The sequence below is a fragment of the Coenobita brevimanus genome, chromosome 87 (genome assembly GCF_032717465.1).
Source record: "Coenobita brevimanus isolate Jiangsu-jjx chromosome 87, ASM3271746v2, whole genome shotgun sequence".
Lineage (NCBI taxonomy): Eukaryota > Metazoa > Arthropoda > Malacostraca > Decapoda > Coenobitidae > Coenobita > Coenobita brevimanus.
In genome coordinates, this window is record NC_137040.1 from 20,075,426 (window position 1) to 20,100,767 (window position 25,342).

General features: G+C 44.7%; 1 protein-coding gene across 1 annotated transcript in view; it reads right to left on the reverse strand.

The window, feature by feature from the left end:
• Nucleotides 1–25,342, reverse strand: part of LOC145411024 (uncharacterized) — a 204,828-nt gene that overhangs the window by 14,333 nt on the left and 165,153 nt on the right. The window contains exon 3 of the mRNA XM_080281086.1: nt 17,632–17,760. Coding sequence (XP_080137212.1) covers nt 17,632–17,760 — 129 coding nt within the window. The remainder of the gene's footprint in view (nt 1–17,631; nt 17,761–25,342) is intronic.

Consider the following 25,342-nt stretch of genomic DNA (forward strand, 5'->3'; position numbering starts at 1 on the left):
AACTCTGTCAATAAGTATCCTACCAAACACTTTTCCCATTACACTAAGAAGACAAATGCCCCTATGACTACCACACACTTCTTTTTCCCCTTTTCCTTTATAAAAGGGAATAATTATACCTGACTTCCAATCCTCCGGGACTCTACCTGCCTCCCAGGCCAATCTGCACATCTTCCACATCCATCCTACTACTATCTCTCCCCCATGCTTCAGCATTTCACCACACACACTATCAATTCCTGGGGCTTTCCCCAATTTGACTTTCTTCACTGCTTCCACAATTTCTATCCTACTGATTTCTTTCTGTCTTCTCACCTCCCTCCTTCTCCCAGCCATTCCCCAGCCACTTATACTCGCATTACTTCCATTCTCTATGTTCAACAAACCGTTAAAGTGTTCTCACCATCTGCTCACTTTTTCTCGCTTCTGCACTAGTAATCTACCATTTTTATCTTTCACACCCCTACTAACTTATAAATATATTTTGTTGAGTTTAGCATGCTTTACTATTACTGACTAGTTTTTCACTGCTCAAAATAACACTACAGTAAAACCTCACTATAACAGGCTAAATGGGGCCCAAACCATTCCAAACAAAGCTAAATTCCAATAAAACCAACATCTGGACTTCTCCCTGCTAACCCAGACTTTTTCTAATATATCAGACATTAGTCCAGATTGCACCAATGGTTTTTAAACTGTTTTCACTACCATTGCAGTACTGTACTGTATTTGCATTCACTACAATAACCAAATGGTACAATATATATAAAAACAGTATATTGTACTAAATATTGATAAATGTCTTTTATTACCATATTGTGGTGAACATAGCTCAAGTGGTCAGGCAGTCCAGAGTGCTTCAGGTTTTATTGGACCTTTTTCTGATATATAAGAATTTATTCCAGTAGCTCCTTCAGTCCCATAAAAGCAAATTTCGGTCTACTGAAGCTCGTTATACTCAGGTTTTCCTGTACAGTATTCATTTTACAGTGTCTGTAAAATAATGATATTGCAGTGCTTAAGTGGCAAATACTCCATAGTGCAAACATAAGTGACACGCACAGTAGATGTGGTGGTGAAGTGAAGGGTGGTGGGCGATGGTGGGGGTCACTGAAGACGAAGAACAGCTACAGAGACGCACAAAAACATCAAAAATGGCGTTGCTTCCACTTATTTCTACAGCAACATAGGAAAATTCTAGACACTGACTGAAGCGCTCAAAGGTAAACAGAAGGGAACTGGAGCAGTGGCGTCTTCATCGTGGGTCTATCCCCCAAAGGCTGTCGAAGAGAAGAGGAGGACAGCATGGGGGCCAAACCACGCAAACCCCCCCCGGCCCAAGTACCTGGGAGTGTCTTTGGTCGCCCGGGCAAGTACCACATCTCCCAACACAACACACACAACAACACCGTTTTTTCAACACCGAGAAACGACTCCCTGGCAGTCATTTCTCGACGACTTCTTCTAGTCGGGGACATTGAGAGCAATCCAGGACCCACCAACAAATACATATGTCCAACATGCTCAAAACCTATCATGTCGAGTCGAGAGACAAAGGGTTCAGTTCAGTGCAATTCCTGCAAGAACTGGACCCATTACACCTGCACAACACTTGCATCCAGAAAACATTAAACAAACACCTGGACCTGCTCCCTATGCTCCATCCCCCCACCCACTAACCCCCCCACCAACCCTACTCCTACTTCCTTCACATCTCCACAGCCAAACCCACTGATACTTCCCACACCATCCAACCCCCCAACTCCTCCCACTCCAACCCATCCTAATCCACCCCAACCCTTACCTCCATCACAACCTCCTCCTACCCCTTCCCCTCCACCCACACCACCTCCCCCCCCCGTGCTGCAGCAGCCAACACGCATCGCACACACAACATAAACATCCGTCAGTTAAGCATAGATGGCATAAACACCAAAAAACAAGAACTCACACAATTCATCAAACAACAGAACATATACATTGCCATCTTACAAGAAACAAAACTACACAGAGGACAGAAAACACCAACATTTCATAACTTCACCACCATTCGACAAGACCGGGCTGACGGCAGTGGCGGTGGACTCATCACCCTGGTACACAAATCCATCAACTTTGCAGATACCAGTGCACACACAAAGTCACTTCTCCCCCCACATGACACCACAACAGAAATACAATCAATTAAAATATGTACTGGTAACAAATCACACATACCAATCGTTACCACATACATTCCCCCCCAGTCATCCGCCACAGTACCACACAATTACTCTCCACAGATACTCCACATCACTAACATACCCAGCATCATCCCGGGTGGTGATTTCAACCCCAAGTCATCGACCTGGCATGTCAACAACCCTGACATAGACAGAGGGCTGGTACTATAATCCAAGACAGATCATCTTTTCACCAGGCCAGGCTGAGATGTGGGCATCATCCAACCCTCTCGAGTTATCAGAAGAGGCTGGATGACTGTTGCTGATGCCTGTCCAGGATGCAACACAGCACCCCATACTACAGTATTAAGCACATTATGGATGACTACATTGCACACAATCACCTACACCAACAACACAACATACACTCTTGAGAGTTTTGTGGTAAAGCCCGGTTTCGACCGTGGCATTCCTTAGGGACGCAGGGCTATTTGGCCAGACTGCCTAGGGAAAAACTACTACTACTACTCCTACTACTACTACTACTACTACACACACACACGACGTTGTCAGAGGTGGATCTCAGCAATGGCAAAAAGGAGGCCTGCTTATTGTGATTCTGTGAACTGAGTGTCGTCCCCTCTTAATTTAGTGAAAACAAGCCAGAGGATTTGGGCAAATAGGAGTAAAACACAGAGGTGATTTTAAATTTTTGGATGACTACACCATAGCAGAGGGAAGTAGTCCATTGTTTAAGTCCAGTGATAATGAGTTCATAGGGTTTACCAATGAAGACCGACACCATCCATCCATCCATCATCCAATCCTAAGTTGCCCCATGAGCAGCATTGGAGCCCCAGGCTAAGGAAGTTGGTCCTGACATTTAAGATGAGAGTGACCAGCTTCACTCATCCCTGAGCGGCATTACATGAGCAATATACCCTAACGACCCTTTGGATATAAATCTTCACTGGCTCAATCTGATTGGAGCGCCGCAATTACCCACGAAACCACCAGGCGCCAAAATTTGGTTATATGGTTACCACCCAGCGTGGTAAATGGTTTCCTGGTGTACAGGAAACCATTTGGCTTGTCACTCAGTGTAGAGTCAACCACAGGCAGAACGAAAAAGAAAGAAAGACAGAAGAAGGAGTGTAAAGTCACCCATAGGCAGGAGGACGAGGAACAAATGAGGGAAAGAATGACAGAAGAGGATGGAAGGAGAGAAGGGTGGAGTAGAGGAAGGGGCAAACACCTGAGAGCAGTACTATATCAAGTAAGTGGATGATCAGCAGGGGAGTATCAAACTGAACCAAAGAAGTGTAGCAAGTGTGGAGAAAATGGCTGAGAGGAATGCCCAGGAATTAAAACAGATATGAGTAGACTGTAGCACCAGTCGAGCAGGGCAGTACTTCCGAGGTGGATGGAAAGCTGATGACAGGGAGTGCTGGAGCTCCCATTTCATCAGCCCTCAGGACTAGTTCCTGACCATCCCCCTTTGCTGAACTTTTTCAGTGTCTCAGTTACACAGAGAGTAGGCCAGCATGCTCTCCAGTACAAATTTCTCTAACTATCTTCACCAAACTACATGCACAGTACACACTACACTTCCTATTCAAAATTCACCAAAAATGGCGTCAATTCACCCAGCCTCGGAGTCCCCAGGGGGGGGGACCATAAATGCCCCCGCTATCTGCCCCTCTCCCGGTGACGACTCGAGGTGCCTGGAACCACTGTCTGACTCTCTTCTTCTACATTTCTGCAACATTCGCGGCCTTTCATCTAACTTTCGCTCTGTTGAGCATCACCTCTCCTCCTCTAAGCCTCACCTTCTTTTTCTAACGGAGACTCAGCTGTCTGAGGCAACTGACAGCAAACCCTTTTCTGTATCCTCCTACTTTCTCTATACTCATTTCAAAGCCAAAGGTGGCTGTTGTGTATACATACGCAACGACTTATCTTGCTCTCGTGTTCCTGAACTTGATTTTTCTGAATTCTCCACACTCTGGCTTCGGCTTTCCTGTCATTCTCTGACTAAATATATCTGTGCTGTTTACTTATCCCCTAATTCTACTGACTATCAAAAATTCTTCGACTATCTTACTTCTACGATGGAACACATTCTGTCCATTTCTCCTTTCTCTGAAATCTCCATTCTTGGAGATTTCAATGTTCACCACCACCTTTGGCTCTCCTCTCCTTTCACGGATCCACCTGGTGAACAAGCCTACATCTTTTCTATCCTTAATGACCTAGAGCAGCTTGTACAGCACCCTACCCGTATCCCTGACCGCCTTGGAGAGAGCTCCAACATACTTGACCTCTTCCTCACAACTAATCCTTCTGCTTACTCTGTTAATCTTTTCTCTCCGTTGGGCTCCTCCGATCACAACCTTATTACCTTAACCTGTCCTATCACTCCGGTACGGCCTGTGGACCCTCCAGGGAAACGTCGTCTGTGGCATTTTGGAGCCGCGGACTGGGAGGCCCTCAGGCAGTACATCTTTGATTTTCCCTGGAATGATTATTGCTTCCATGGTCGTGAGCCATCTGAGTGTGCCTTGCGCATTACGGAGGTTATTCTCTCGGGCATGGAAGCATACATTCTTTTCTCATATCCTTTGACTAACGCAAGAAAGCCTTGGTTTAATCACGCTTGTTCTAATGCTGTCCGCAACAAGGAGAAGGCCTACAAAAGGTACCGGAGCCAACCCACCCCTGAATCACATAATCTTTATGTTTCTGCCCGGAATCGTGCTAAGTCTGTCCTTCGCTCTACTAAAAATAATTTCATCCATACTAAATGCTCTCAACTCTCCAACTCGAATTCTTCCCGCTCCTTCTGGCACCTTGCCAAAAAACTTTCTAACAACTTTACCTCATCATCCTTCCCTCCTCTTTTCTACTCTGATGGTTCTGTAGCTATTTCTTCTACTGATAAAGCAGATCTCTTCGCACAGACTTTCTCCTCCAATTCCACCTTAGACGATTCCGGTGCTGTTCCTCCATCACTTCCCCCCTCTGACTTCCTCATGGCTGACATTAAAACTTCTTCAGTTGATGTATTTTCTGCCATCACTGGCCTCAGTACTAACAAGGCATATGGGCCTGATGGAGTCCCTCCTGTTGTTCTCAAGAACTGTGCTTCTGTGCTTACACCCTGCCTAGGCAAACTATTTCGCCTTTGTCTGTCAACTTGTACCTTTCCTTCTTGCTGGAAGTTTGCTCTCATTCAGCCAGTCCCAAAGAAGGGTGACCACTCCCAACCCTCCAACTATCGTCCAATTGCTTTAACGTCCTGTATTTCAAAAGTTTTCGAGTCAATTCTCAATAGAAAAATTTTAAGGCATCTTTCCTATCACAACCTTCTTTCCGATCGTCAGTATGGGTTCCGTCAGGGACGCTCCACTGGCGATCTTCTCACCTACCTTTCAGACTCCTGGTCATCCTCCTTTCGGGACTTTGGCGAAAGCTTTGCCATTGCACTTGACATCTCAAAGGCTTTCGATCAAGTCTGGCATAAATCTTTAATTTCCAAACTGCCCTCCTACGGTTTCTATCCTTTTATCTGTGCCTTCATCGCTAGCTTCCTTTCTGGTCGTTCTATAGCCGCTGTTGTAGACGGCCATCGTTCTTCTCCTAGATCTATCAACAGTGGTGTTCCTCAGGGCTCTGTCCTATCACCAACTCTCTTCCTTTTATTCATCAATGATCTTCTAAGCTGTACATCTAACCCTATCCACTCATACGCTGATGACTCCACCCTTCACCTTTCCATTCGGTTCCCGCAACGCCCATCTCAACAGTTACTTCAACAAACAAGGGATGAGGCTATGGCACACCTAATGTCTGACTTGGCTCATATCTCTGACTAGGGTAAAAATAATATGGTTGTCTTTAATGCATCTAAGACTCAGTTCTTACACCTATCAACCCGACAAAATCTTCCACAGGTATACCCACTAATGTTTAATAATATTCAGCTTAATCCTGCATCATCCTTGAACATGCTTGGGGTTTCATTTACTCGGGACTTATCTTGGAAAGATCATATTGCATCTCTTGTAAAATCTGCTTCCAAGAGATTGGGTGTGCTAAGCCGACTCCGCTCTTTCTTTACCCCTGCACAATTGTTGACTCTATACAAGGGTTTTATCCGCCCCTGTGTGGAGTACAACTCTCATGTGTGGGGAGGCTCCCCACACACAGCTCTTCTCAACAGGGTGGAGTCAAAGGCTTTTCGTCTCATTAACTCTCCTCCTCTTACTGACTCCCTTCAACCTCTGTCTCTTTGCCGCACTGTTGCATCTTTATCTCTTTTCTATCGCTACTTTAATGGTCACTGCTCCTCTGAACTGTCTGCCTGCATTCCTCCACCTCTACGACGGGCGCGTAGCACCCGTCTGGCAGCAAACTCTCATCCCTTTTCTGTCCAACTCTCTAATGCAAGAGTTAACCGTTACTCCCAGTCTTTCAGTTATGCAACAGGTCAGCTCTGGAACTGTCTCCCTCTGTCTGTATTTCCTGCTGCCTATGATCTCCAGTCTTTCAAACGTAGTGTGTCCAGGCATCTCAAAATGATCGGATCTTGAATTTGGCTCTCTATTGTATTTTGTTTTTCTCTTGGAGGGAACTGTTACTGCGGGCTCATGGCCTTTGGTTCCTTCTTCCTCGCATAAAAAAAAAAAAAAAAAAAAAGTAATTAGGGAATTGCAGTAACACATCTCAGAACAGGAGAGGGACATAGAGGAGCTGAAAAACGAGTTAAAAAACGTCTGCTCACACAGGTGCTGACCAGGAGAGAAAGGTATCAGAATTCAAACTGAGCATTGAAGCAGCCACAAGTAAAATAAAACAGCTTCAGGGGGAAAATAGGAGGGTGGAGGAGGAAAGGGACGGGATGAAATGTAAACTTGATGAGTATGAATCCAAAATTAGGATGCATGACGAACATATCAAGGAAATCAAAGAAGAACACAAGGGATGGAAGAAAATTCAAGAGGAAGAAAATATAAGGTTTAAGGAGATTTTAGAACAGCAGAGAAAGGAAAACCAGGAAAAGATGGAGAAGGAAGTGGTTAAGGTCCTAAAACACAGAGAATCTCTGGTCAGGGATGTAGCAGATAGGAAAAAAAATGTGATAATTTCAGGATTGAATGAAAAACCTATGTCAGTAAGATCTGTATGGGAAAGAGAAGAACAGAGAAGGGCTACAGAAATAGTATCAATAGTTACGGATGGTGAATACAAAGCTCAAGAAGAGGCTGAACAAGTGTTAAGGCTGGGAAGATACAAAGAGGGAGGGGCACAGCCACAAGAAGTTAGGCTTCGGTCACAGGTCAAGGTAAATGAGATTATTAACAAGACATGGAGACAAGAAGGGATTCAAAAATGTTTGGATAAGGAGAGAGGCAAATAAGGAAAACAGTGCTAAAAAAAAAGAGAGAGAGAGAGAGAGAGAGAGCCAATTAAGGAAACTAAGGAAAAAAATGACCGGAGAACGGAGGAAGAGAAAACAGAGTTCTACTGGAGACCTGTGGATCAGAAATAGAGGAAGTGGTACCGACAGAGAGAGGAAGGAAGAGGGACAGAATAAAAAACAACGTAAAAAGACTGAAAGTGGCATGCGCTAATCGTTTCGTTTTTAAAGGCTCCAACATGCTTGCATGCGTCGGCCTTCGTCACCTAATGGCGGCTCTCCACACTGCATGATCCACTGCAGCCTCCCTGTTCAGTCCCTTAACCTTAAGGTCACACTTAATGACCTCATCCCATGTCTTTCTCGGTCTACCCTTCATAACCCCACCCCCAATATTAACACTTCTCGCCTTCCTCACCCAATTATCATCCCCCATCCTCTCCACATGTCCAAATCATCTCAATCTACCTCTCCTCATCACAGCACCAATTCACTCTAGTCCCATCCTACCTCTCAACTCTTCCATCATAAACCAAGCCCCCCCAGACCGTGCTCGCAGGGACACATAACACATCCACCTAATCACTGTCATTTCTGTACGTCTGAGCCGTCAAATATCCTCCTCCTTTACTCCCCAGGTCTCACTACCATACAGCATTACACTCCTAACACATGCTGCACATAAAGACCCCTTAGAACGTAGTGAGAGCCCTTTCAATGTCAAAATTGGCAAGAGCTCCCTGAACTTCTTCCAACCACTTCTCACCCTAGCCACCGAGCTAGCTCCAGCCCCATCTCCAGCACACAACATGTCTCCCAAATATCAAAACTCTTCCACACACTCGAGAGATTCACCAGCAAGTTCAATCCTTTCATGCCTGACAATCTCCACCTGTTCTCCCCGACATGCCGTATACATAAAATCAGCATTATCTCACAGTCTACCTCTGATACCATTACATCTCTTGTGCACCCATTTATCACAAACACCACACAAGATGGAATTACTTCCCATGCCCTTGTGCCAAACTGCACATGGCTACTCTCCCTCGTTTTTGACAGTACCGCCACCAACCCTAGATATCATCACTTTTGTTTTATCTGCAATTACTCTTAAGCCCTTGTGCCCCAAACCATCTCTTCACTTCCTAAACCTTTCCTCTGCCTCCCTTTCGTTCTCTGCAATCAACACCAAATCATCAGCATACAACATCTCCCACGGGAGTCTGTTTCTGAAGTCACGTGAGAGGGCTTCAAGTACCATGATAAACAACATGGGACTCAAGACTGACCCCTGATGCACACCAACATTCACGGAAAACTCATCACTCAAATCTCCATTCACTCTTACCTGGGTGCGAGCACCCACATACATAGCCATAACCACCCTAACCAGCCACTCCTCCAAGCCAAGCTTTCTCATTGCCCACTTCACCACCTTTCTAGGGACTCTGTCAAAGGCCATTTCCAAATCAACAAAAACGAAATACAGATCCCTTCTCCTACCAATATATTTTTCCTTAAGCCATCGAACAATGAATATGGCATCAGCGGTCCCCCTACCTGGCATAAACCCAAACTGCATCTCATCAATATTAACTCTTTCTCTAATCATACCTTCTAAAACTCTCTCCATTACCTTCATTATCTGATCTAAAAGCTTTATACCTCTATAATTTCCTCTTTCCAGGGCATCACCCTTCCCTTTATACACATTTACAATTACACTCTTCAACCAATCATCTGGGACAACACACTCATAAATAATCCTATTTATCAGGTCAGTGACTAACCTCACCCCAATATCGCCTGAGGCCTTCAACATTTCGGCAGTCAACCCAGACACACCTGCTGCCTTCCCCACCTTCATCCTGCCTATTGCCTCACTCACAGTAGCAGCATCAATCAAAGGCCAAGGGCCAAACACTGGATCTGCTGGCTCCAAACCTTCCCTGTCCCAGTCAAACTCCTCATTCAATAACCGGCTATAATCCTCTCCCCATGCATCTTTGATATCCTCACTGTTCACCACTACCTTCCTTCATCATACTTCACACACGGCTCACCTATAATATCCCGATTATCCCTCTTCATCTGAACTGCCACCTTAAATATCATATTCTTCCTGTCCCCATGATTTAGGTTATCAAGTAAAAGTCTCTGTGACTCAGACTTCGCCCTGTATACCTCTCTTCTAGCCCTACGCTTGGCAGCCAAGTATTCCTCCTTGCTACCACCCTTCTTCCATTCCCAGAAATGCCTTCTTTTCTCCTTAACTGCAGCTTCTACATCCTCATCCCACCACCAAGTTACTTTATATCTTGGTGGTCGTCTTGTCCAACTGCATGTTTCATCAGTAACTCTCAAGAGACTGTTCTTGAGGACTCTGTACTGTTCATTAACGCCTCCGTCTACAGCTCCCTATTCAGCCACCACTCTCCTCATCTCGCTATGGGAGGCATCCCTTACTACTTGGTTTTTCAGCTTCCAGATTTTCCTCCTAGATACATAAATCCTCTTTTTCATCACTCGTTCTTTAAGCACACCATCACAAATCAATAGTTTGTGCTGCTGCACACACTCCTCACTTCCTATAACTTTAACATCCCTCACTAACCTCCTATCAGCCCTTCTAAACAGAAAATAATCTATCTGACTGTCGATGGCATAACCTCGGCAAGGATAAAAATCAATGATTTCTTGAGGGTAAATAAGCCAGATATCATGCACTTTGTGGAGACCAAGTTAAGAGAGGATATTCATATCCAAGTGGGCGATGGTAAATACAAAGCATGGAGAAGAGATAAAAAAGAAAAAATGGGAGGAGGAGTGATGATAGCAGTGAAGAACAGCATAAATATGGATAATACGGAACTGGGAGAAGGTAGGGCAGAAATAATAAATATGAAACTAGAAACCAGACGGAAAGGAAGGAGAGACATCGCAGTAGCCTATGTCCCACCTGAGACAATGGCATGGAATGAGCCTAAATACCAACAGATGTTGTCAGACATGGTTAGACAACTACAGAAAGTGACTGAGAAAAACAACACTATAATCCTGGTGGGTGACTTTAACTGTAAAAAGGTGAACTGGAAGAAGTGGGACTCCAGGGGTAATGAAGATTCGTGGGGCAGTCTACTATTTATCTATCTATCTATAGCCCGATGCCCTAATCCCGCAAAGGGTGGCCACAGACAAAACGCCTCCAAGTCGCACTGTCACCCACCATTTGACTATCCTCCCCCCAACTCACCCCCCCCTCCCTCATATACATCTCAACTCCATCTCTCCACCTCATTCTCGGTCTACCTCTCCCTCTCCCTCCCTCCACCTCACCTACATACACCCTCTTAGTCAGTCTTTCATTCTCCATTCTCTTCACATGTCCAAACCACCTCAGTGTATTTCTCCTAATCTTCTCAACCACATCCACATCCACCCCACAGCGTTCCTTCACTTCTTCATTCGTCAACCTGTCCCTCCACGTCACTCCACATGCTCCTCTCAAGTAACTCATTTCCACTGCTCTCTCTCTTGACTTGTTCCCCTCTTGCAAGGTCCATGCCTCGCTTCCATACGTCAGGGTAGGGATCACAATACTATCATGCAGTGACTTCTTAACTTCCATACTCACCTCCCTATTTATCATCACTGCTTTCAGTGTACCAACAACCTTCCTTCCCTGCTGTACCCTTTCACGCACTTCATCTCCCAAAGTTACATCCTTACTCATCACACTACCCAAGTACTTGAATGCACTCACATTCTCCATATCCTCACCATCCAACCTCACTGCACACTCTGTGACTTCATTCCCCTCAAACACCATAACTTTACTTTTGTTTACATTAACTTTCAGATTCCTCCTCCTACACACTGTCCCAAATTCATTCACCAAACCTTGCAACTCCCATTCATCTTCACTCAACAGTACTGTATCATCAGCAAACAGCAATACCGGAAGCTTCCAAATCTCACCCTCATTCATTAGAGCCACCCCCACATCCACTGCCCTACCCTGCACCTCCTTTACAATGCCATCCATGTATATATTAAACAGCCATGGAGACATCACACAACCCTGTTTCAGTCCCACACTGAGATCAAAGAACTCACTCAGCTCACCATCCACTCGCACTGTAACCCTAGCTCCCTCGTACATACTCTTCACAGCACTCAACGATTTCCCCTCCACTCCATATATTCTTAATACCTTCCACATGCCTTGCCTATCTATTCTGTCATAAGCTTTCTCCAAGTCCATGAAGGCAGCATACACTTTCCTTCCCTTCTCTAGTTACTTCTCCACTAAACATCTTAGAACAAATATCTGATCTACACACCCTTTTCCCTTCCTAAATCCCCCTTGTTCTTCTCCAACTAGCTCCTCTGTCATATGCCTAACCCTATCAATGAGTATTCTACCATATATTTTACCAGTCACACTAAGTAGGCAAATACCCCTATGGTTACCACATACTTCTCTCTCTCCTTTTCCTTTGTATAAAGAAACAATTATACCTGATTTCCAGTCCTCTGGAACCCTTCCCTCTTCCCAAGCCAATCTACACAACTTCCATATCCACTCCACAACAATCTCACCCCCATACCTAAGCATTTCACCACACACTCCATCAATTCCTGGGGCCTTCCCCAACTTTATATTCTTCATCGCTTCCACTACTTCCACCCTTCTGATCTCTTCCTCTCTCCTCTCATCTCTTCTTCTCCCAGCCATTCCCCAACCACTTATACTCGCACTGCTCTCACTCTTCACATTCAACAAATCCTCAAAGTGCTCCTTCCATCTCCTCAGTTTCTCTCTCTTCTCCACTAACAATCTATTATTCCTATCTTTCACTCCCCTACTATTTTCCCTTTCACACTGCCTTACTTTCTTTACCTCCTTCCAAAACAATTTCTTACTCTCCCTCCATTTCACACTCAGATTCCTCCCAAACTCCTCATCCACTTTCTTTTTACTCTCCTTCACCAGTCTCTTAACCTCCCTTCTCCTGCTCACATATACCTCTCGCTTCTCTCTCTCATCTTCTCCCCTACCTCTACTCGCTAACCATTCACCATATGCCTTCTTCTTTTGTTCCACAGCTCGTTTCACCTCATCATTCCACCATGCTGTCCCTTGCACACCCTTGCATCTCCTCCTCACTCCACAAACCGCCTCACACACTGCGCCTATCTCTTCCGTGAATATCTTACATTCGTCTTCCACCCCTTCCATCTGCTCTAGTTCATACCTTCCCAGTCTTTCTTCCACTATGCTCTTATACTCTGTCATTTTCTCACTATCTTGCAATTTCTCCACTCTTCTCACAAGAGTTACTTTCTCCTGTCTTCCCCTTCGTATACTGTATACTGTACTGTTAAATATAGCAACAAATAACATAATGTCCCAGTGGGTTAAAGAAGAGACTATATTTAAAGGTGATTACATACCAGCATGACTAGATATATGCAGTACTGCTAACCAAAGCACCTGATGTAACTGAATCTCTGACATACGTGTGTCGTATAGGAAAAAGTGATCATGAGGTGACTGTGGTCCACATGACAGAATGGAATGAGGAGCCAAGAGATGAGCTACACAGGCATTGGAAGATACGTACATTGCAAATGCACTCTTTGAAGCACTGAGAAAATTTCTTGAAGAAGTGGACTGGAGCAAATTCAGGGAAACATGAGAGACGCAAAAGAAGTGGGATATCTTTCTAGCCATTTCCAACTCAGGAGGGCAAAAATATGTGCCAGGGGTACATGGGAGAGAGAGAACTGGAAAAAGGATTGGTTCAACAACATAATGGTATATGACAGCAAAAAGAGAAAGGGATGAGGCATGGAACAAATGGAGAAAGAAAGGTAACAAGAGAACAAAGGAAGAATATAAAAGAACAAGAAATGAATACACAAGGATCCATGGAGAGGAAGAAAGACATTTTGAAAGAGGTACTGTATAACTGACATGTGAGAAGGAGCCTAAACTGTTTTATGGGTTTGTCAATGGCAAACTGAAACACAAGGAAGGAACTGATAAGCAGAAAGTCGAAGGAAAGATCTACGAAGATGCAGTAATGCAAGTTGAAATAATGAGCAAAAGTTTCCAATCAGTCTTTACTAAAGAATGTGATGTGATTTGTGAGGGGGGAATAGAAATGTAGTGCTAAAAGATATACCAGGTAAATATGGAAGTACACGAAGAACATAAATTACCGGAAACTCAAGATGCGAGGAAGGCCCTGGGGCCCGATGGGGTCTCTAACTGGATACTAAAGATATACAGATAACAACTGGCAGATAAGATTCACAGCCTAACTGTCTGTTCTCTAGATGAAGGGAAAGTGCCTTGGAAATGGATGAGGGCCAATGTGGCAAAAATTTACAAAGGAAGGAATAAGGAAGAACCTCCGAATTATAGACCACAGTCCCTGACCAGCATGGTAACAAAACTGTGCATGAGGATCTTGAATGACTGATGGATCAAATATCTGAAGGAGAGGGACTTTTGGCTGAAAGTTAGTCCGCATTCAGGAATGGAAGATCGTGTCTCTAACTCGTTAAGCTTCCACTCAAGGGCAATTGATGTGCTACAAGATAGAGAACTATTTGGGTGGATTGTGTATACTTAGATCTGGAGAAAGTCTTTGACAAGGTACCCCACAAGCGACTAATGTGAAAATTGTAGCACATAGGAGGACTAACGGGGAATCTATTGGAATGGATGAAAGACTTCATGACAGACAGATAAGGACAGTAATAAAGGACAGAATGTCAGTGTGGAGGGAAGTAACAAGTGGAGTCCCACAGGGCTCGGTGCTGGGGTCTGTAATGTTCCTGAACTATGTAAACAATATTGTGGATGGAATGAACAGTTGTGCAAGCCGGTTTGCAGACAATACAAAAATCATGAGGGGAGTTTAACTGGTTAACTGCTCTATACCGCCTGGGCTATTCTGAGTGCAACTGCTCAATACAGCCCTGGCTGCACAGGTGAACTTCGAATATAGTGCCATGGTGACCAAGGCCGACCCATGCAAGCATGTTTGAGCCTTTAAAACCGAAACCAGAACCAAAATAGAAAAAGAAAACGAAAACCATACATTCCAATAGGGAATCCGACACTTCAATGTTCATCCATGGCTTTACCAAGGTAAATATTGAGCTAATATTTTGTTACTATATACTCTGGCATGTGTTCTCTCAATTCCTACGACAAAATTTGGCCCTTGGGAAATTTCATTTTTACCCCTATGTCTGCGCACCATGGACACTTCCAAAAAACCACCATGAGCAGTTAATGGGTTAAGTTGATACAAAATGCTGCAGGAAGATCTGGACAGGATTTGCAACTTGAGCCAAGTATGGGATATGAAATTCAGTGCTAAAAAATGCAAAATACTGAAAATGGGTAAAAGTACTAAGAGACCATCACTGAATTACTCAATAGGAAATGAACCAATCACAAAGGCAAGGGAAGAGAAGGACCTGGAAGTTCTAGTCCAGAATAACTTGTCACCTTTAAAACACATTAACAAGATTGTCAGAGACATGCTTTTGACACACATAAGAGTGGCATTTCAATACATGGATGAGGAGAATGTGGTAGGTGGTGGCGACCATCATCCACTCACTTGATGTAGTGCTGCCTACTTCTTCCTTAGTCATTATCATTTTTTTTCTGTGCCTGCCCTCCTCTCGTCCTATTTCTCCCATCTTTCCTGTCACTTCTAATTCCTTTTCTTTCTATTACAGGTGGCTTTACATTGAGTGCCAAGCCAAATAGTTTCCTGTAAACCAAGAAACCATTTACAACGCTGGGTGGTTACCATATAACCAAACCATACGTGATCCCTAAGTGTCAACAAGTGGGTTGGTGGAGGGTTAGTGCCCCTTCCCGTAAAACAAATAACTCAAAAGTCAAATGGCCACCCCTTACGGGATTATGGTGTCTAGCAATAGATAGATAGACAGATAGGATGAGGAGATGATGAAAAATTGATAGTGGCTATGATCCACCTCAGGTAAGAATATGCTGCAGTGGTATGGTCTCCACATAAAAAAAAAATAAATAGTAGTGGAATGGATGTGGAAGATGTGCAGATTGGCCTGGGAGGAAGGTAGAGTCCCGGAGGATTGGAAGTCAGGTATAATTATTCCCTTGTACAAAGGAAAAGGGGAAAAAGAAGTGTGTGGTAATCATAGGGGCATTTGTCTTCTTAGTATAATAGGAAAAGTGTATGGTACGATACTTACTGACAGAGTTAGAGAAAGAACAGAGAAATTTAGTTGGAAAAGAACAGGGAGGCTTTAGGAAGGGAAGAGGTTGTGTAGATCAGATATTCATTCTTAGATCTTTAGTGGAAAAGTTTCTAGAGAAGGGAAAGAAGTTGTATGCAGCTTTCATGGATTTGGAGAAAGCATATGACAGGGTGGATAGACAAGGATTGTGGAAAGTGTTAAGAATATATGGAGTAGATGGGAAGTTGTTGAATGCTGTGAAGAGTATGTACGATGGTGCGAAGGCTGCAGTGCATGTGGATGGTGAACTAAGTGAATTTTTCTCTTTGAAAGTTGGTTTGAAACAGGGATGTATCATGTCTCCATGGTTGTTCAATCTGTACATGGATGGGGTAATAAAAGAGGTACAAGGTAGGGTAGTGGATGTTGGAGTGGCCCTGGTGAGAGAGGATAGTGTTTGGAAACTCCCTGTACTGTTGTTTGCAGATGATACTGTGTTGTTGAGTGAAGACGAAGGGGAGCTGCAAGGCTTGGTGGATGAGTTTGAGAGAGTGTGTAAGAAACGGAATCTAAAGGTGAATGCAGGGAAGAGTAAAGTGATGGTCTTTGAGAGAGGTGAAGTCAGTGAATGTATAGAGAGGTTGGATGGTGAGGAATTGGAAAATGTGAGTACGTTTAAGTACTTAGGTAGTGTGATGAGTAAGGATGGAGGTTTGGAGGGTGAAGTGCTTGAAAGGGTACAGCAGGGAAGAAAGGTTGCTGGTTTTTTGAAAGCAGTGATAAGAAACAGGGAAGTGAGCATGGAAGTGAAAAAGTTACTACATGACAGTATTGTGATACCAACTCTAACGTACGGAAGTGAAGCTTGGACGTTGTTGGAAGGACACAAGTCAAGAGTGAGAGCAGTGGAAATGAGTTATTTAAGAGGAGCCTGTGGAGTCACATGGAGAGACAGGCTGACGAATGCGGATATAAAGGAGCGTTGTGGTGTGGATATGGATGTGATAGGAAGCGTTATGAGGAACACACTGAGGTGGTTTGGCCATGTGGAGAGGATGGAGGGTGAAAGACTGACGAAGAGAGTGTATGTGAGTGAGGTGGAGGGGGGAAGAGGGAGGGGGAGGCCGAGGATGAGATGGAGGGATGGGGTGGAGAGGTATATGAGAGGGGGGGGTGTGAGTTGGGAGCAGGGCAGTGAAATGGCGGGTAACAGGGCGACTTGGAGGCGATTTGTTTGTGGCCACCCCAAACGGGACTGAGGCGTCTAGCAATAGATAGACAGATAGATAGATAAATGAGATGGAGAGAATACAAAGAACAGCAACCAAGATGGTCCCTAGCCAGACAGATCTATCGTACAAGGAAAGACTAGCAAGCTGGGTCTGCCTTCCTTACAAGAAAGGAGTGAGAGGGGCAACATGATTTCAGCGTTCATGGCCATGATGAGAGTAGACAAAATTGACACAAATGATCTGTTTGTATGTGATGGGGGAGCAACAAGAGGTCATGGAAAGAAACTGAAAAAGACAAGTTGCTTGAAAGATATCAAGAAATAACAGTTTTCCATACTGATGCACTGACCTGTGGAATAGCCTGGAAAAAGCAATCTTCCAGTCCAAAAACTTATGTGAGTGTAAAGCAAAGTCTGATCGAGACATGGGGATGGGACCCCAAGCATGTATCTCAATTCCTATATGTGATAACTAGATAAATACAACTAGGTACACACACACACACACACACACACACACACACACACACACACACACACACACACACACACCAATGTACCTGAAGTGCTTGAGGTGGCTGCATTTTCAAGGTGAGGGTGGTAAAATTCCTGTAAGTGCCGTGGGTTTCTGCGATAACACAGAGATCCATATTTGCATAATGGACGTTTCTTTTTCTCATCTGCATTGCCTGGAAATGGGATAACTTTAATAGACTGTGGCTTAAAAATATGGATGCTTGCTTATAGTCAACAGGAGCTTCAGAGATTATTCCTATATCATTTTGACTTGGCCAAGATTTTGTCCTTATGCAGCTTCTTTCACAAAGCTAATGCCTTGGCTCTATATATCTTCTACAGTAATTCTCCATGAGTAGCACTATATATTAGAGTTAACCTCTTATTTCAACTCAGCATCCAAAACAGGGAGACGGTATATTTTGGCCAAGTTAAGATGAAAAGAGTGTAGTGAAGGAATACAGTAATCCCTCCACTATCCGACGTAATAGAGCCAAAGGCATGTCTGGAAAGTGCTCCCATCCGGATAGTGGACCCCAGCCTCCTGGACTGGTACTTAAGGACCCTAGCCCAGCCTAACTTTGAAAACCACCTAAATAACTCCCTACCAGACATGCATAGCACCTATTTAAGACCCTGTTCACACCAATAATGGACATAAAGCATGAAATAAATGAAACGGAACCAAATAATGAGGAATTAGAAGTGACTGTACCTCAGCCAGGGTACTTACAGCACGTCTGTGGCCACCTTCTCTACGGCTTTGGCAGTGGTGAAAATGCTCTTGAAGCGCGTACAGTAATCCAGTGTTGTGCTACACTTACAGTAATTCTTTGCACTGTGAGTTATAATTGTTTAACACTGCACATTCTGTTAATTGCACCACACCAGTTTCAACCGCCAGTTTGCACTCCACAGTTAATCCTTTAATATCTAAATTCTAATTTCTTAACGCTGCACAACCCTGTAAATTCCTGTGTGGTCCAGTAGCAAGGTATTGCAGTTTATTCATTGTTTATTCACAAAAAACGAGCACATGTGGCTTCCATTGCGATAAGCATCTACTCACCATCGATGTTAGGCAGTAACTGTTGGTGAGGGGGAAACAGAGTTGCCAGATTGCAACTTGGCCATATTACCAAACTCCTCAATTTTCATTACCAAATTTAACTTTTCATTACCAAATTTGTAAAGCTAGCATTTATTCTTCACTAATTATATATACAAGTGGAAATAAATGTAATCACTCTCCTTAAAATTAACAGCATGTTGATTATTTTCACGCTAAGTAGGCTAGGAGATCAGTCAGAGAGAGCAAACAATCCACCATCTCCATCCTGTGTATCCTCATACATGTGAAAAATCCGTTTGGTAATGCATCAATTTGATTCATTACCAAACGAATTTTTCATTATCAAATTGGCCCACATTTGGTAATGAAAAATACCAAATGGGAACCCTAACAGGGGAGGGGGGAGGAAGGAAGGGGTGAAGGGGCTGTGGTGTAAACAGCTGTTCAGCGCCGCGTGCCAATTTCAAATTACAGGTGGGAAAAAATTCGAATTTTGGGGGGATTTTTAATTTTTTTTGGCCATTTTTGGGTTCCGAAGGTCCAGGCCCACAATGTCCAGTAAGTGGGGTGTCCGAAAAGTGGGCGTCCAGATAGTACGGGGATTACCGTATGTGAATGTCTGTGAGCATCTTTGAATGTAAATGCAGAAAAGTCAAGAGACTGTTGCTGTGTGAGAGGGATCCTCTACATATGATATGCTGGGTGAGTGGAAAGACTCCTGGACTGGTGAGGGAGTTCATATACAATTGCCAATTAGAGTAATGTCACAGCTTCTGAATACTTCGGACAGGCTCTGTTCTGGTAAAGTCTGCCAGTTGTATGATTAATGTTTCATGTGCTACAAAATACTGTCATACTATTTCAAAGACATCAACTACTTAAAAGACATCATAGGGTCATGTAATGTAACTAGTGATGCTAATTAAGTAAAGTTACACAAAATGAAAAAATAATGTATATTTATTTATTTTTTAGTTTAAAACCATATGGTAGTTTTTCCAGACTTCCTGAGTTGTATCCACTGTTGCCAGATGCTGCCAAATATGGCACATTGTGCCAAAACATGCATAGAGAATTTGGCATGACCAAAATGAAGATATGTTAGTTACCTTTCATCATCATCATCATCATCCAGACCTCCTTTCCCACCCTAGGGTAGAATAAGGAACAGCAACATCCAGACAGCCCAAGTCTGCCCAATCCAATGGGCCATGCTTTGGCTGATACGCCAGAAACATTCACCACATTCTGTAGCTTCGCAAAAACATATCTGATAGGGTCAATCAAGATGCTATAGTATTAAGAAGAGGTGCCAAATCCCTGGTCGTGCACTACTTCTCACGACATTCATCCAGCCAGATCAATCTCTTGTAAGTCCCCTAGCCTCACTGACTTCCATAACTCTCTTCCTCACACACTCATCCACCATATCCCTCTACCTTCTCCTTGGCCCACCTCACCTCCTCCCTCCTTCAAATTCACTCAGATATACCTTTTTCTCCAATCTATTGTTATCCACTCTCTCCACATCAACATACCATACCATCTCAGTACATTCTCTCTGATTCTGGTGTCCACAGACTTCCTCACTCCACATCTTTCATGAACCACATAATTTCGCATCCTATCCACTCACTGTACACCACATATATTCCTCAGCAGTCCCAGCTCCACTGCTCTCACTATTGACTTTTCATTTTCATGCCAAACCATAGTCTCACACCCATATGATAAAGTTGGAACTAACACTCCTTCATGTAAGCCTCGTGCAGCGGCAACACTCAAGCCTCTGTTTCTGTCAAGACCTTCATAGCACCAGCTACTTTCCTTCCCTGTGTCGCTCTACTTTCCACTTCTTTTGCACATTTTCCTCTCTTTTCCATCACTGTACCCAGGAATTTGAACTCTCTCACCAATTCCAGTCTCTTTCCATTCATTGTAACATCACAATGGGAGTCACCTACTCTCTCCACAACACTCACTTTACTCTTTTCTACATTTACCCCCAAGGCATGATGCTCACAGACATCAGCAAAACTCTGCACTAGTCTACCAAGATCTTGTCCGGTATTTGCAAGTAGCATAGCATTGCATACAACAAATTTGAGATATTCCATCCGTCACCATTCATTACCAATGTCATCCCCCTCTCCATTACTCTTGTCTTTATTTACTTCTCTCATCACCCCATCCATACAACAAACAGTATATATATATATATATATATATATATATATATATATATAGTATGGAAGTTAAGAAGTCACTGCATGATAGTATTGTGATCCCTACCCTGACGTATGGAAGCGAGGCATGGACCTTGCAAGAGGGGAACAAGTCAAGAGTGAGAGCGGTGGAAATGAGTTACTTGAAAGGAGCATGTGGAGTGACGTAGAGGGACAGGTTGACGAATGAAGAAGTGAAGGAACGATGTGGGGTGGATGTGGATGTGGTTGAGAAGATTAGGAGAAATACACTGAGGTGGTTTGGACATGTGCAGAGAATGGAGAATGAAAGACTGACTAAGAGGGTGTATGTAGGTGAGGTGGAGGGAGGGAGAGGGAGAGGTAGACCGAGGATGAGGTGGAGGGATGGAGTTGAGAGGTATATGAAGGAGGGAGGGGGGTGAGTTGGGGGGAGGGCAGTCAAATGGTGGGTGACAGAGCGACTTGGAGGCGTTTTGTCTGTGGCCACCCTTTGCAGGATTAGGGCATCGGGCTATAGAATAGAATAGAAAATATATATATTCACTCTCATTTTAAATGTCGGGACCAACTGCCTAGCCCCAGGCTCCTACGCTCCTCATGGGGCAACATAGGATTAGATGATGGACGGATGGATGGATATATATATAAATATATATATACATGTATATATATATATATATATATATATATATACAGTAATCCCTCTAATATCCGGACGCCCAATAACCGAACATCCCCACTAACCGAACCTTATCGTCCTGGGATCAAACATTCCCAAAATGGTCCGAAAATCCAAAAAAATTGGGAAAAAAATCTATTTTTTGCCGTCCGTAATTTGAACTTGCCGCGCGCGCCGCGTGAGAGCATTGTTTTGGTTCGTCATTCCTCCGACGTCCGATAGAGCGCCGCTGCATCCTCCCCACTTCCCGCCTGTCTCTCACCGCGACAAGACCTACGCTCTTCGTCATGGCTGCCCACGTGCTCGCTTTTGTGGTGGTGCCGTACTTGCTGCAAGGCCTCCTGCTGCTCTCTGCCCTACTCTTAGTGTGTGTGATGATGGCCCCGCCTCCTGAGAAAAGGAAGAGAGTGGTGTTGACTCTGGAGAAGAAACGGGAGATATTGGAGAAGGTTGATGCGGGTTGGTCTTCCTCTCGCATTCTCCGCGAGTTCAACCTGGCCCGGTCGACTTTGTTTGATATCAAGCGTTCCCGAGACAAGCTCATGCAGTACACGGCTGACTTCTCGTCGAGAAGCAAACGCAACGTGGAGAGGAAGGTTATGTTTACTCCCAAGTATGCAGAGATCGACCGCTCCACGTTGATTTGGTATCGACAGCAACGTGCAGCTGGTGTGATGGTACGTGGAACGGAGCTGAAGGCTGCTGCTGAGAAGTTTGCAAGGCTTCACGACGCCCTAGACTTCAAGGCATCCGAGGGTTGGCTCTTCGCGTTCAAGTTGCGACATGGCCTTACTAACCGTAAAGCACATGGCGAAGCATTGGACGCTAACGAGGATGGAGTGGACGAGTTTCGGCACAAGGTGAAAGGCTTGATCGACAGGGAGGGCCTCACTCTCGGTCAAGTCTATAACGCTGACGAAACTGGCCTATTCTATCGCTCGGGGCCAACGAACACTCTCGCCGATGAGACGGAGAAGCGTGTACCTGGCCGCAAGCTTTCTAAGGAACGGATATCTGCTTTGTGTTGTGCCAATGCTAACGGCATGCACCGGCTTAAGCCCGTTATTGTTGGCCGTGCAAAGCAGCCTCGGTGCCTTCGTGGGGTGATGGATGTCCTTCCTGTCGTATGGTACCATTCTTTGAAAGCATGGTTCACAGCTGTGATTTTCAAAGACTGGTTTCACCATCACTTCGTCAAGGAGGTCATACATTACCAGACGAAGACACTGGGAATTCCTCGCGACCAGGTAAAGGCTCTCCTTCTCCTCGACAATGCACCTGCCCACCCGTGCGACAAGGACTTGGTTGCTGAGAATGGCCGTATTAGGTGCATGTTTCTGCCACCTAATACGACTGCTCTCATTCAACCAATGGACCAAGGAGTGATCGTGGCAACAAAGCGCCTGTACCGTCGGAAGTTCCTGGACGAGGTGATGGTGGTTCTCGAGGACGAGGACGAGCGCAGGGAAGGACGTGACACTCGAGGCAAGCGGACTTTGGAAAACCTTCGCCGCTACAACATCAAGTCTGCGCTGTACAACTAGTACATGGGCTAGTGCATGGAAGGAAGTCCCTGTGAAAACTCTTGAAAATGGTTGGTCTCGTCTGCTTCTCGGAACAGATGTGGAGTACGATTTCCTAGGGTTTGACGTGGATGACTTCCATGCACGGCTACGTACGCACGGCGACGATGTTGATGTGGACGATGTTCGTGAGTGGTTGGACGACGACGTGGGCGATCCTGGGTATCAGACGTTGTCTGATATCGAGATCGCGTCTTCGGTTGCTGGTGTCAGTCCCGAACTTGAAGATTCCGACGACGAAGGCGATGATGATGCAGACTCCGCCCAGCAGGACACTACTCCAGCCATCCTCAAGCTGAGCGCACTCCGGGAACATCTAGAGTTCGTCCTAGACTACCTGGAACACCCGGACTGCGACAGGGAGATGGGGCCCTTGGGACTCGTGGAGGAAGTGCGTGCTTTCCGGCAGCGCATCATCAATCGCCAGAATCGTCGGTCCTTGCGTCAGTCAACGATTGACAGTTTTTTCAGGCCCGTGACCCCGCTGTGCCAAGCCCTGGTTCCACTCCGTTGCCTCCCCAAGACAGGCCCTCATGCTCCGAGCCACAGCCCAGCACATCAGCTACAGTGGAGTCACCGCTCGACGTGAGTTTGCAGCTGTCTTCAGAGTCTTCTGTAGTCGGTACGCCATCACCACTACCCACCGATGTACCCCTTGGACGCCTGCCAGTGATACTCTCGGGCTCTGACAGTGAATAAACAGCAAGAACTTCTCCACTAGACCACACGGGAATTTTGAGTGTTGTGCAGTGAAAAAATCGGTGTGTTGTGTTAAGGTTTTCAAGTTGGGAGAAAAGACTAAGTAGAAAAGAAATTTAACGTAACTAACCTTCTTTGTTTTGGCTTTGGAAACTTAAAAAAACTTGGGAAAAGTTAATGTGCAACACTTAAATTTAATGGAACATTATTTGGACTAAAGTGAACACTGTGAAAAGAACGGACTTCTGTGTGTTAGTGACTAAGTTCAGTGCAAGACTTCAGGAAGAGTGTAGTGCAAGTGCTTCAGGAAATCGTTCTTACTGTCAGAGTCCGAGAGGAGGCAGTTATTCATCGAGGTGGCCAGGGACTTGCTGTAAGTAGCCAAAATGTTTCATGTTGTACTATTTTCCATACTATATTTACCAGAATGTTTCATATTGTATTTTTTCCCATACTATACTTACCAGAAAGTGTCATACTGTACTTCTTTCCATACTAAACTTACCTCATGCATGTGCAGTAGGAATGTGTTTTTCAGAGTTCGGTTAGGTTCGGTTAGGTTAGGTTCGGTTAGAGTCCATAAGTACCAGAATGTTTATTAATGTATGAACATACTTCTAAACCCACATTTTATGTGTCTATTGCATTTATTTCAGTCATTTATGTGCCTTATTGGTGTGATTTGGGTGTTAAATAGGTGCTATGCATGTCCGGAGGGAGTTGTATAGGTGTTTCTCTGTGTTAGGGTCCGTAAGTACAAGTCCATAAGCTGGGGCCCAATATCCGGACAAAACCAATATCCGAACCTACCGATGGCTCTATTGATCCGGATATTGGAGTGATTACTGTATATATATATGTAATCCCTCTAATATCTGAACGCCCAATATCCGAATATCCCCACTAACCAGACATAATCGTCCCGGGATCCAATATTCCCAGAATGATCAAAAAAAAAAAAAAAAAAAAAAAAAAAAAAAACGCCCGTAATTTGAACTTGGTGCGCGGGAGGTGGGACAGCTTTGTTGTGGCGCGTCATTCCTCCAACGTCCACTAGAGTGCCCCTGCATCCTCCCCACTTTCCGCCTGTCTCTCGTCGCAAGTGCACGCTCGTCGTCATGGCTGCCCACATGCTCGCTTTTGTGGTGGTGCCTTACCTGCTGCAGGCACTCCTGCTGCTCTCGTGCCTCTTATTAGTGTGTGTGATGATGGCCCTGCCGCCTCAGAAGAGGAAGAGAGTGATGTTGACTCTGGAGAAGAACGGGAGATATTGGAGAAAGTAGATGCAGGGTGATGATCTTCTCGCATCCTCCGTGAGTTCAACCTGGCCCGATCTACTTTGTTTGATATTAAGAGATCTCGAGACAAAACTCATGCAGTACACGGCTGACTTCTCGTTGAGAAGCAAACGCAACATGGAGAGGAAGGTGATGTTAATCCCAAGTTTGCTGAAGTCAACCACTCCACGTTGATTTGGTATCGACAGCAACGTGCTGCTGGTCTGATGGTACGTGG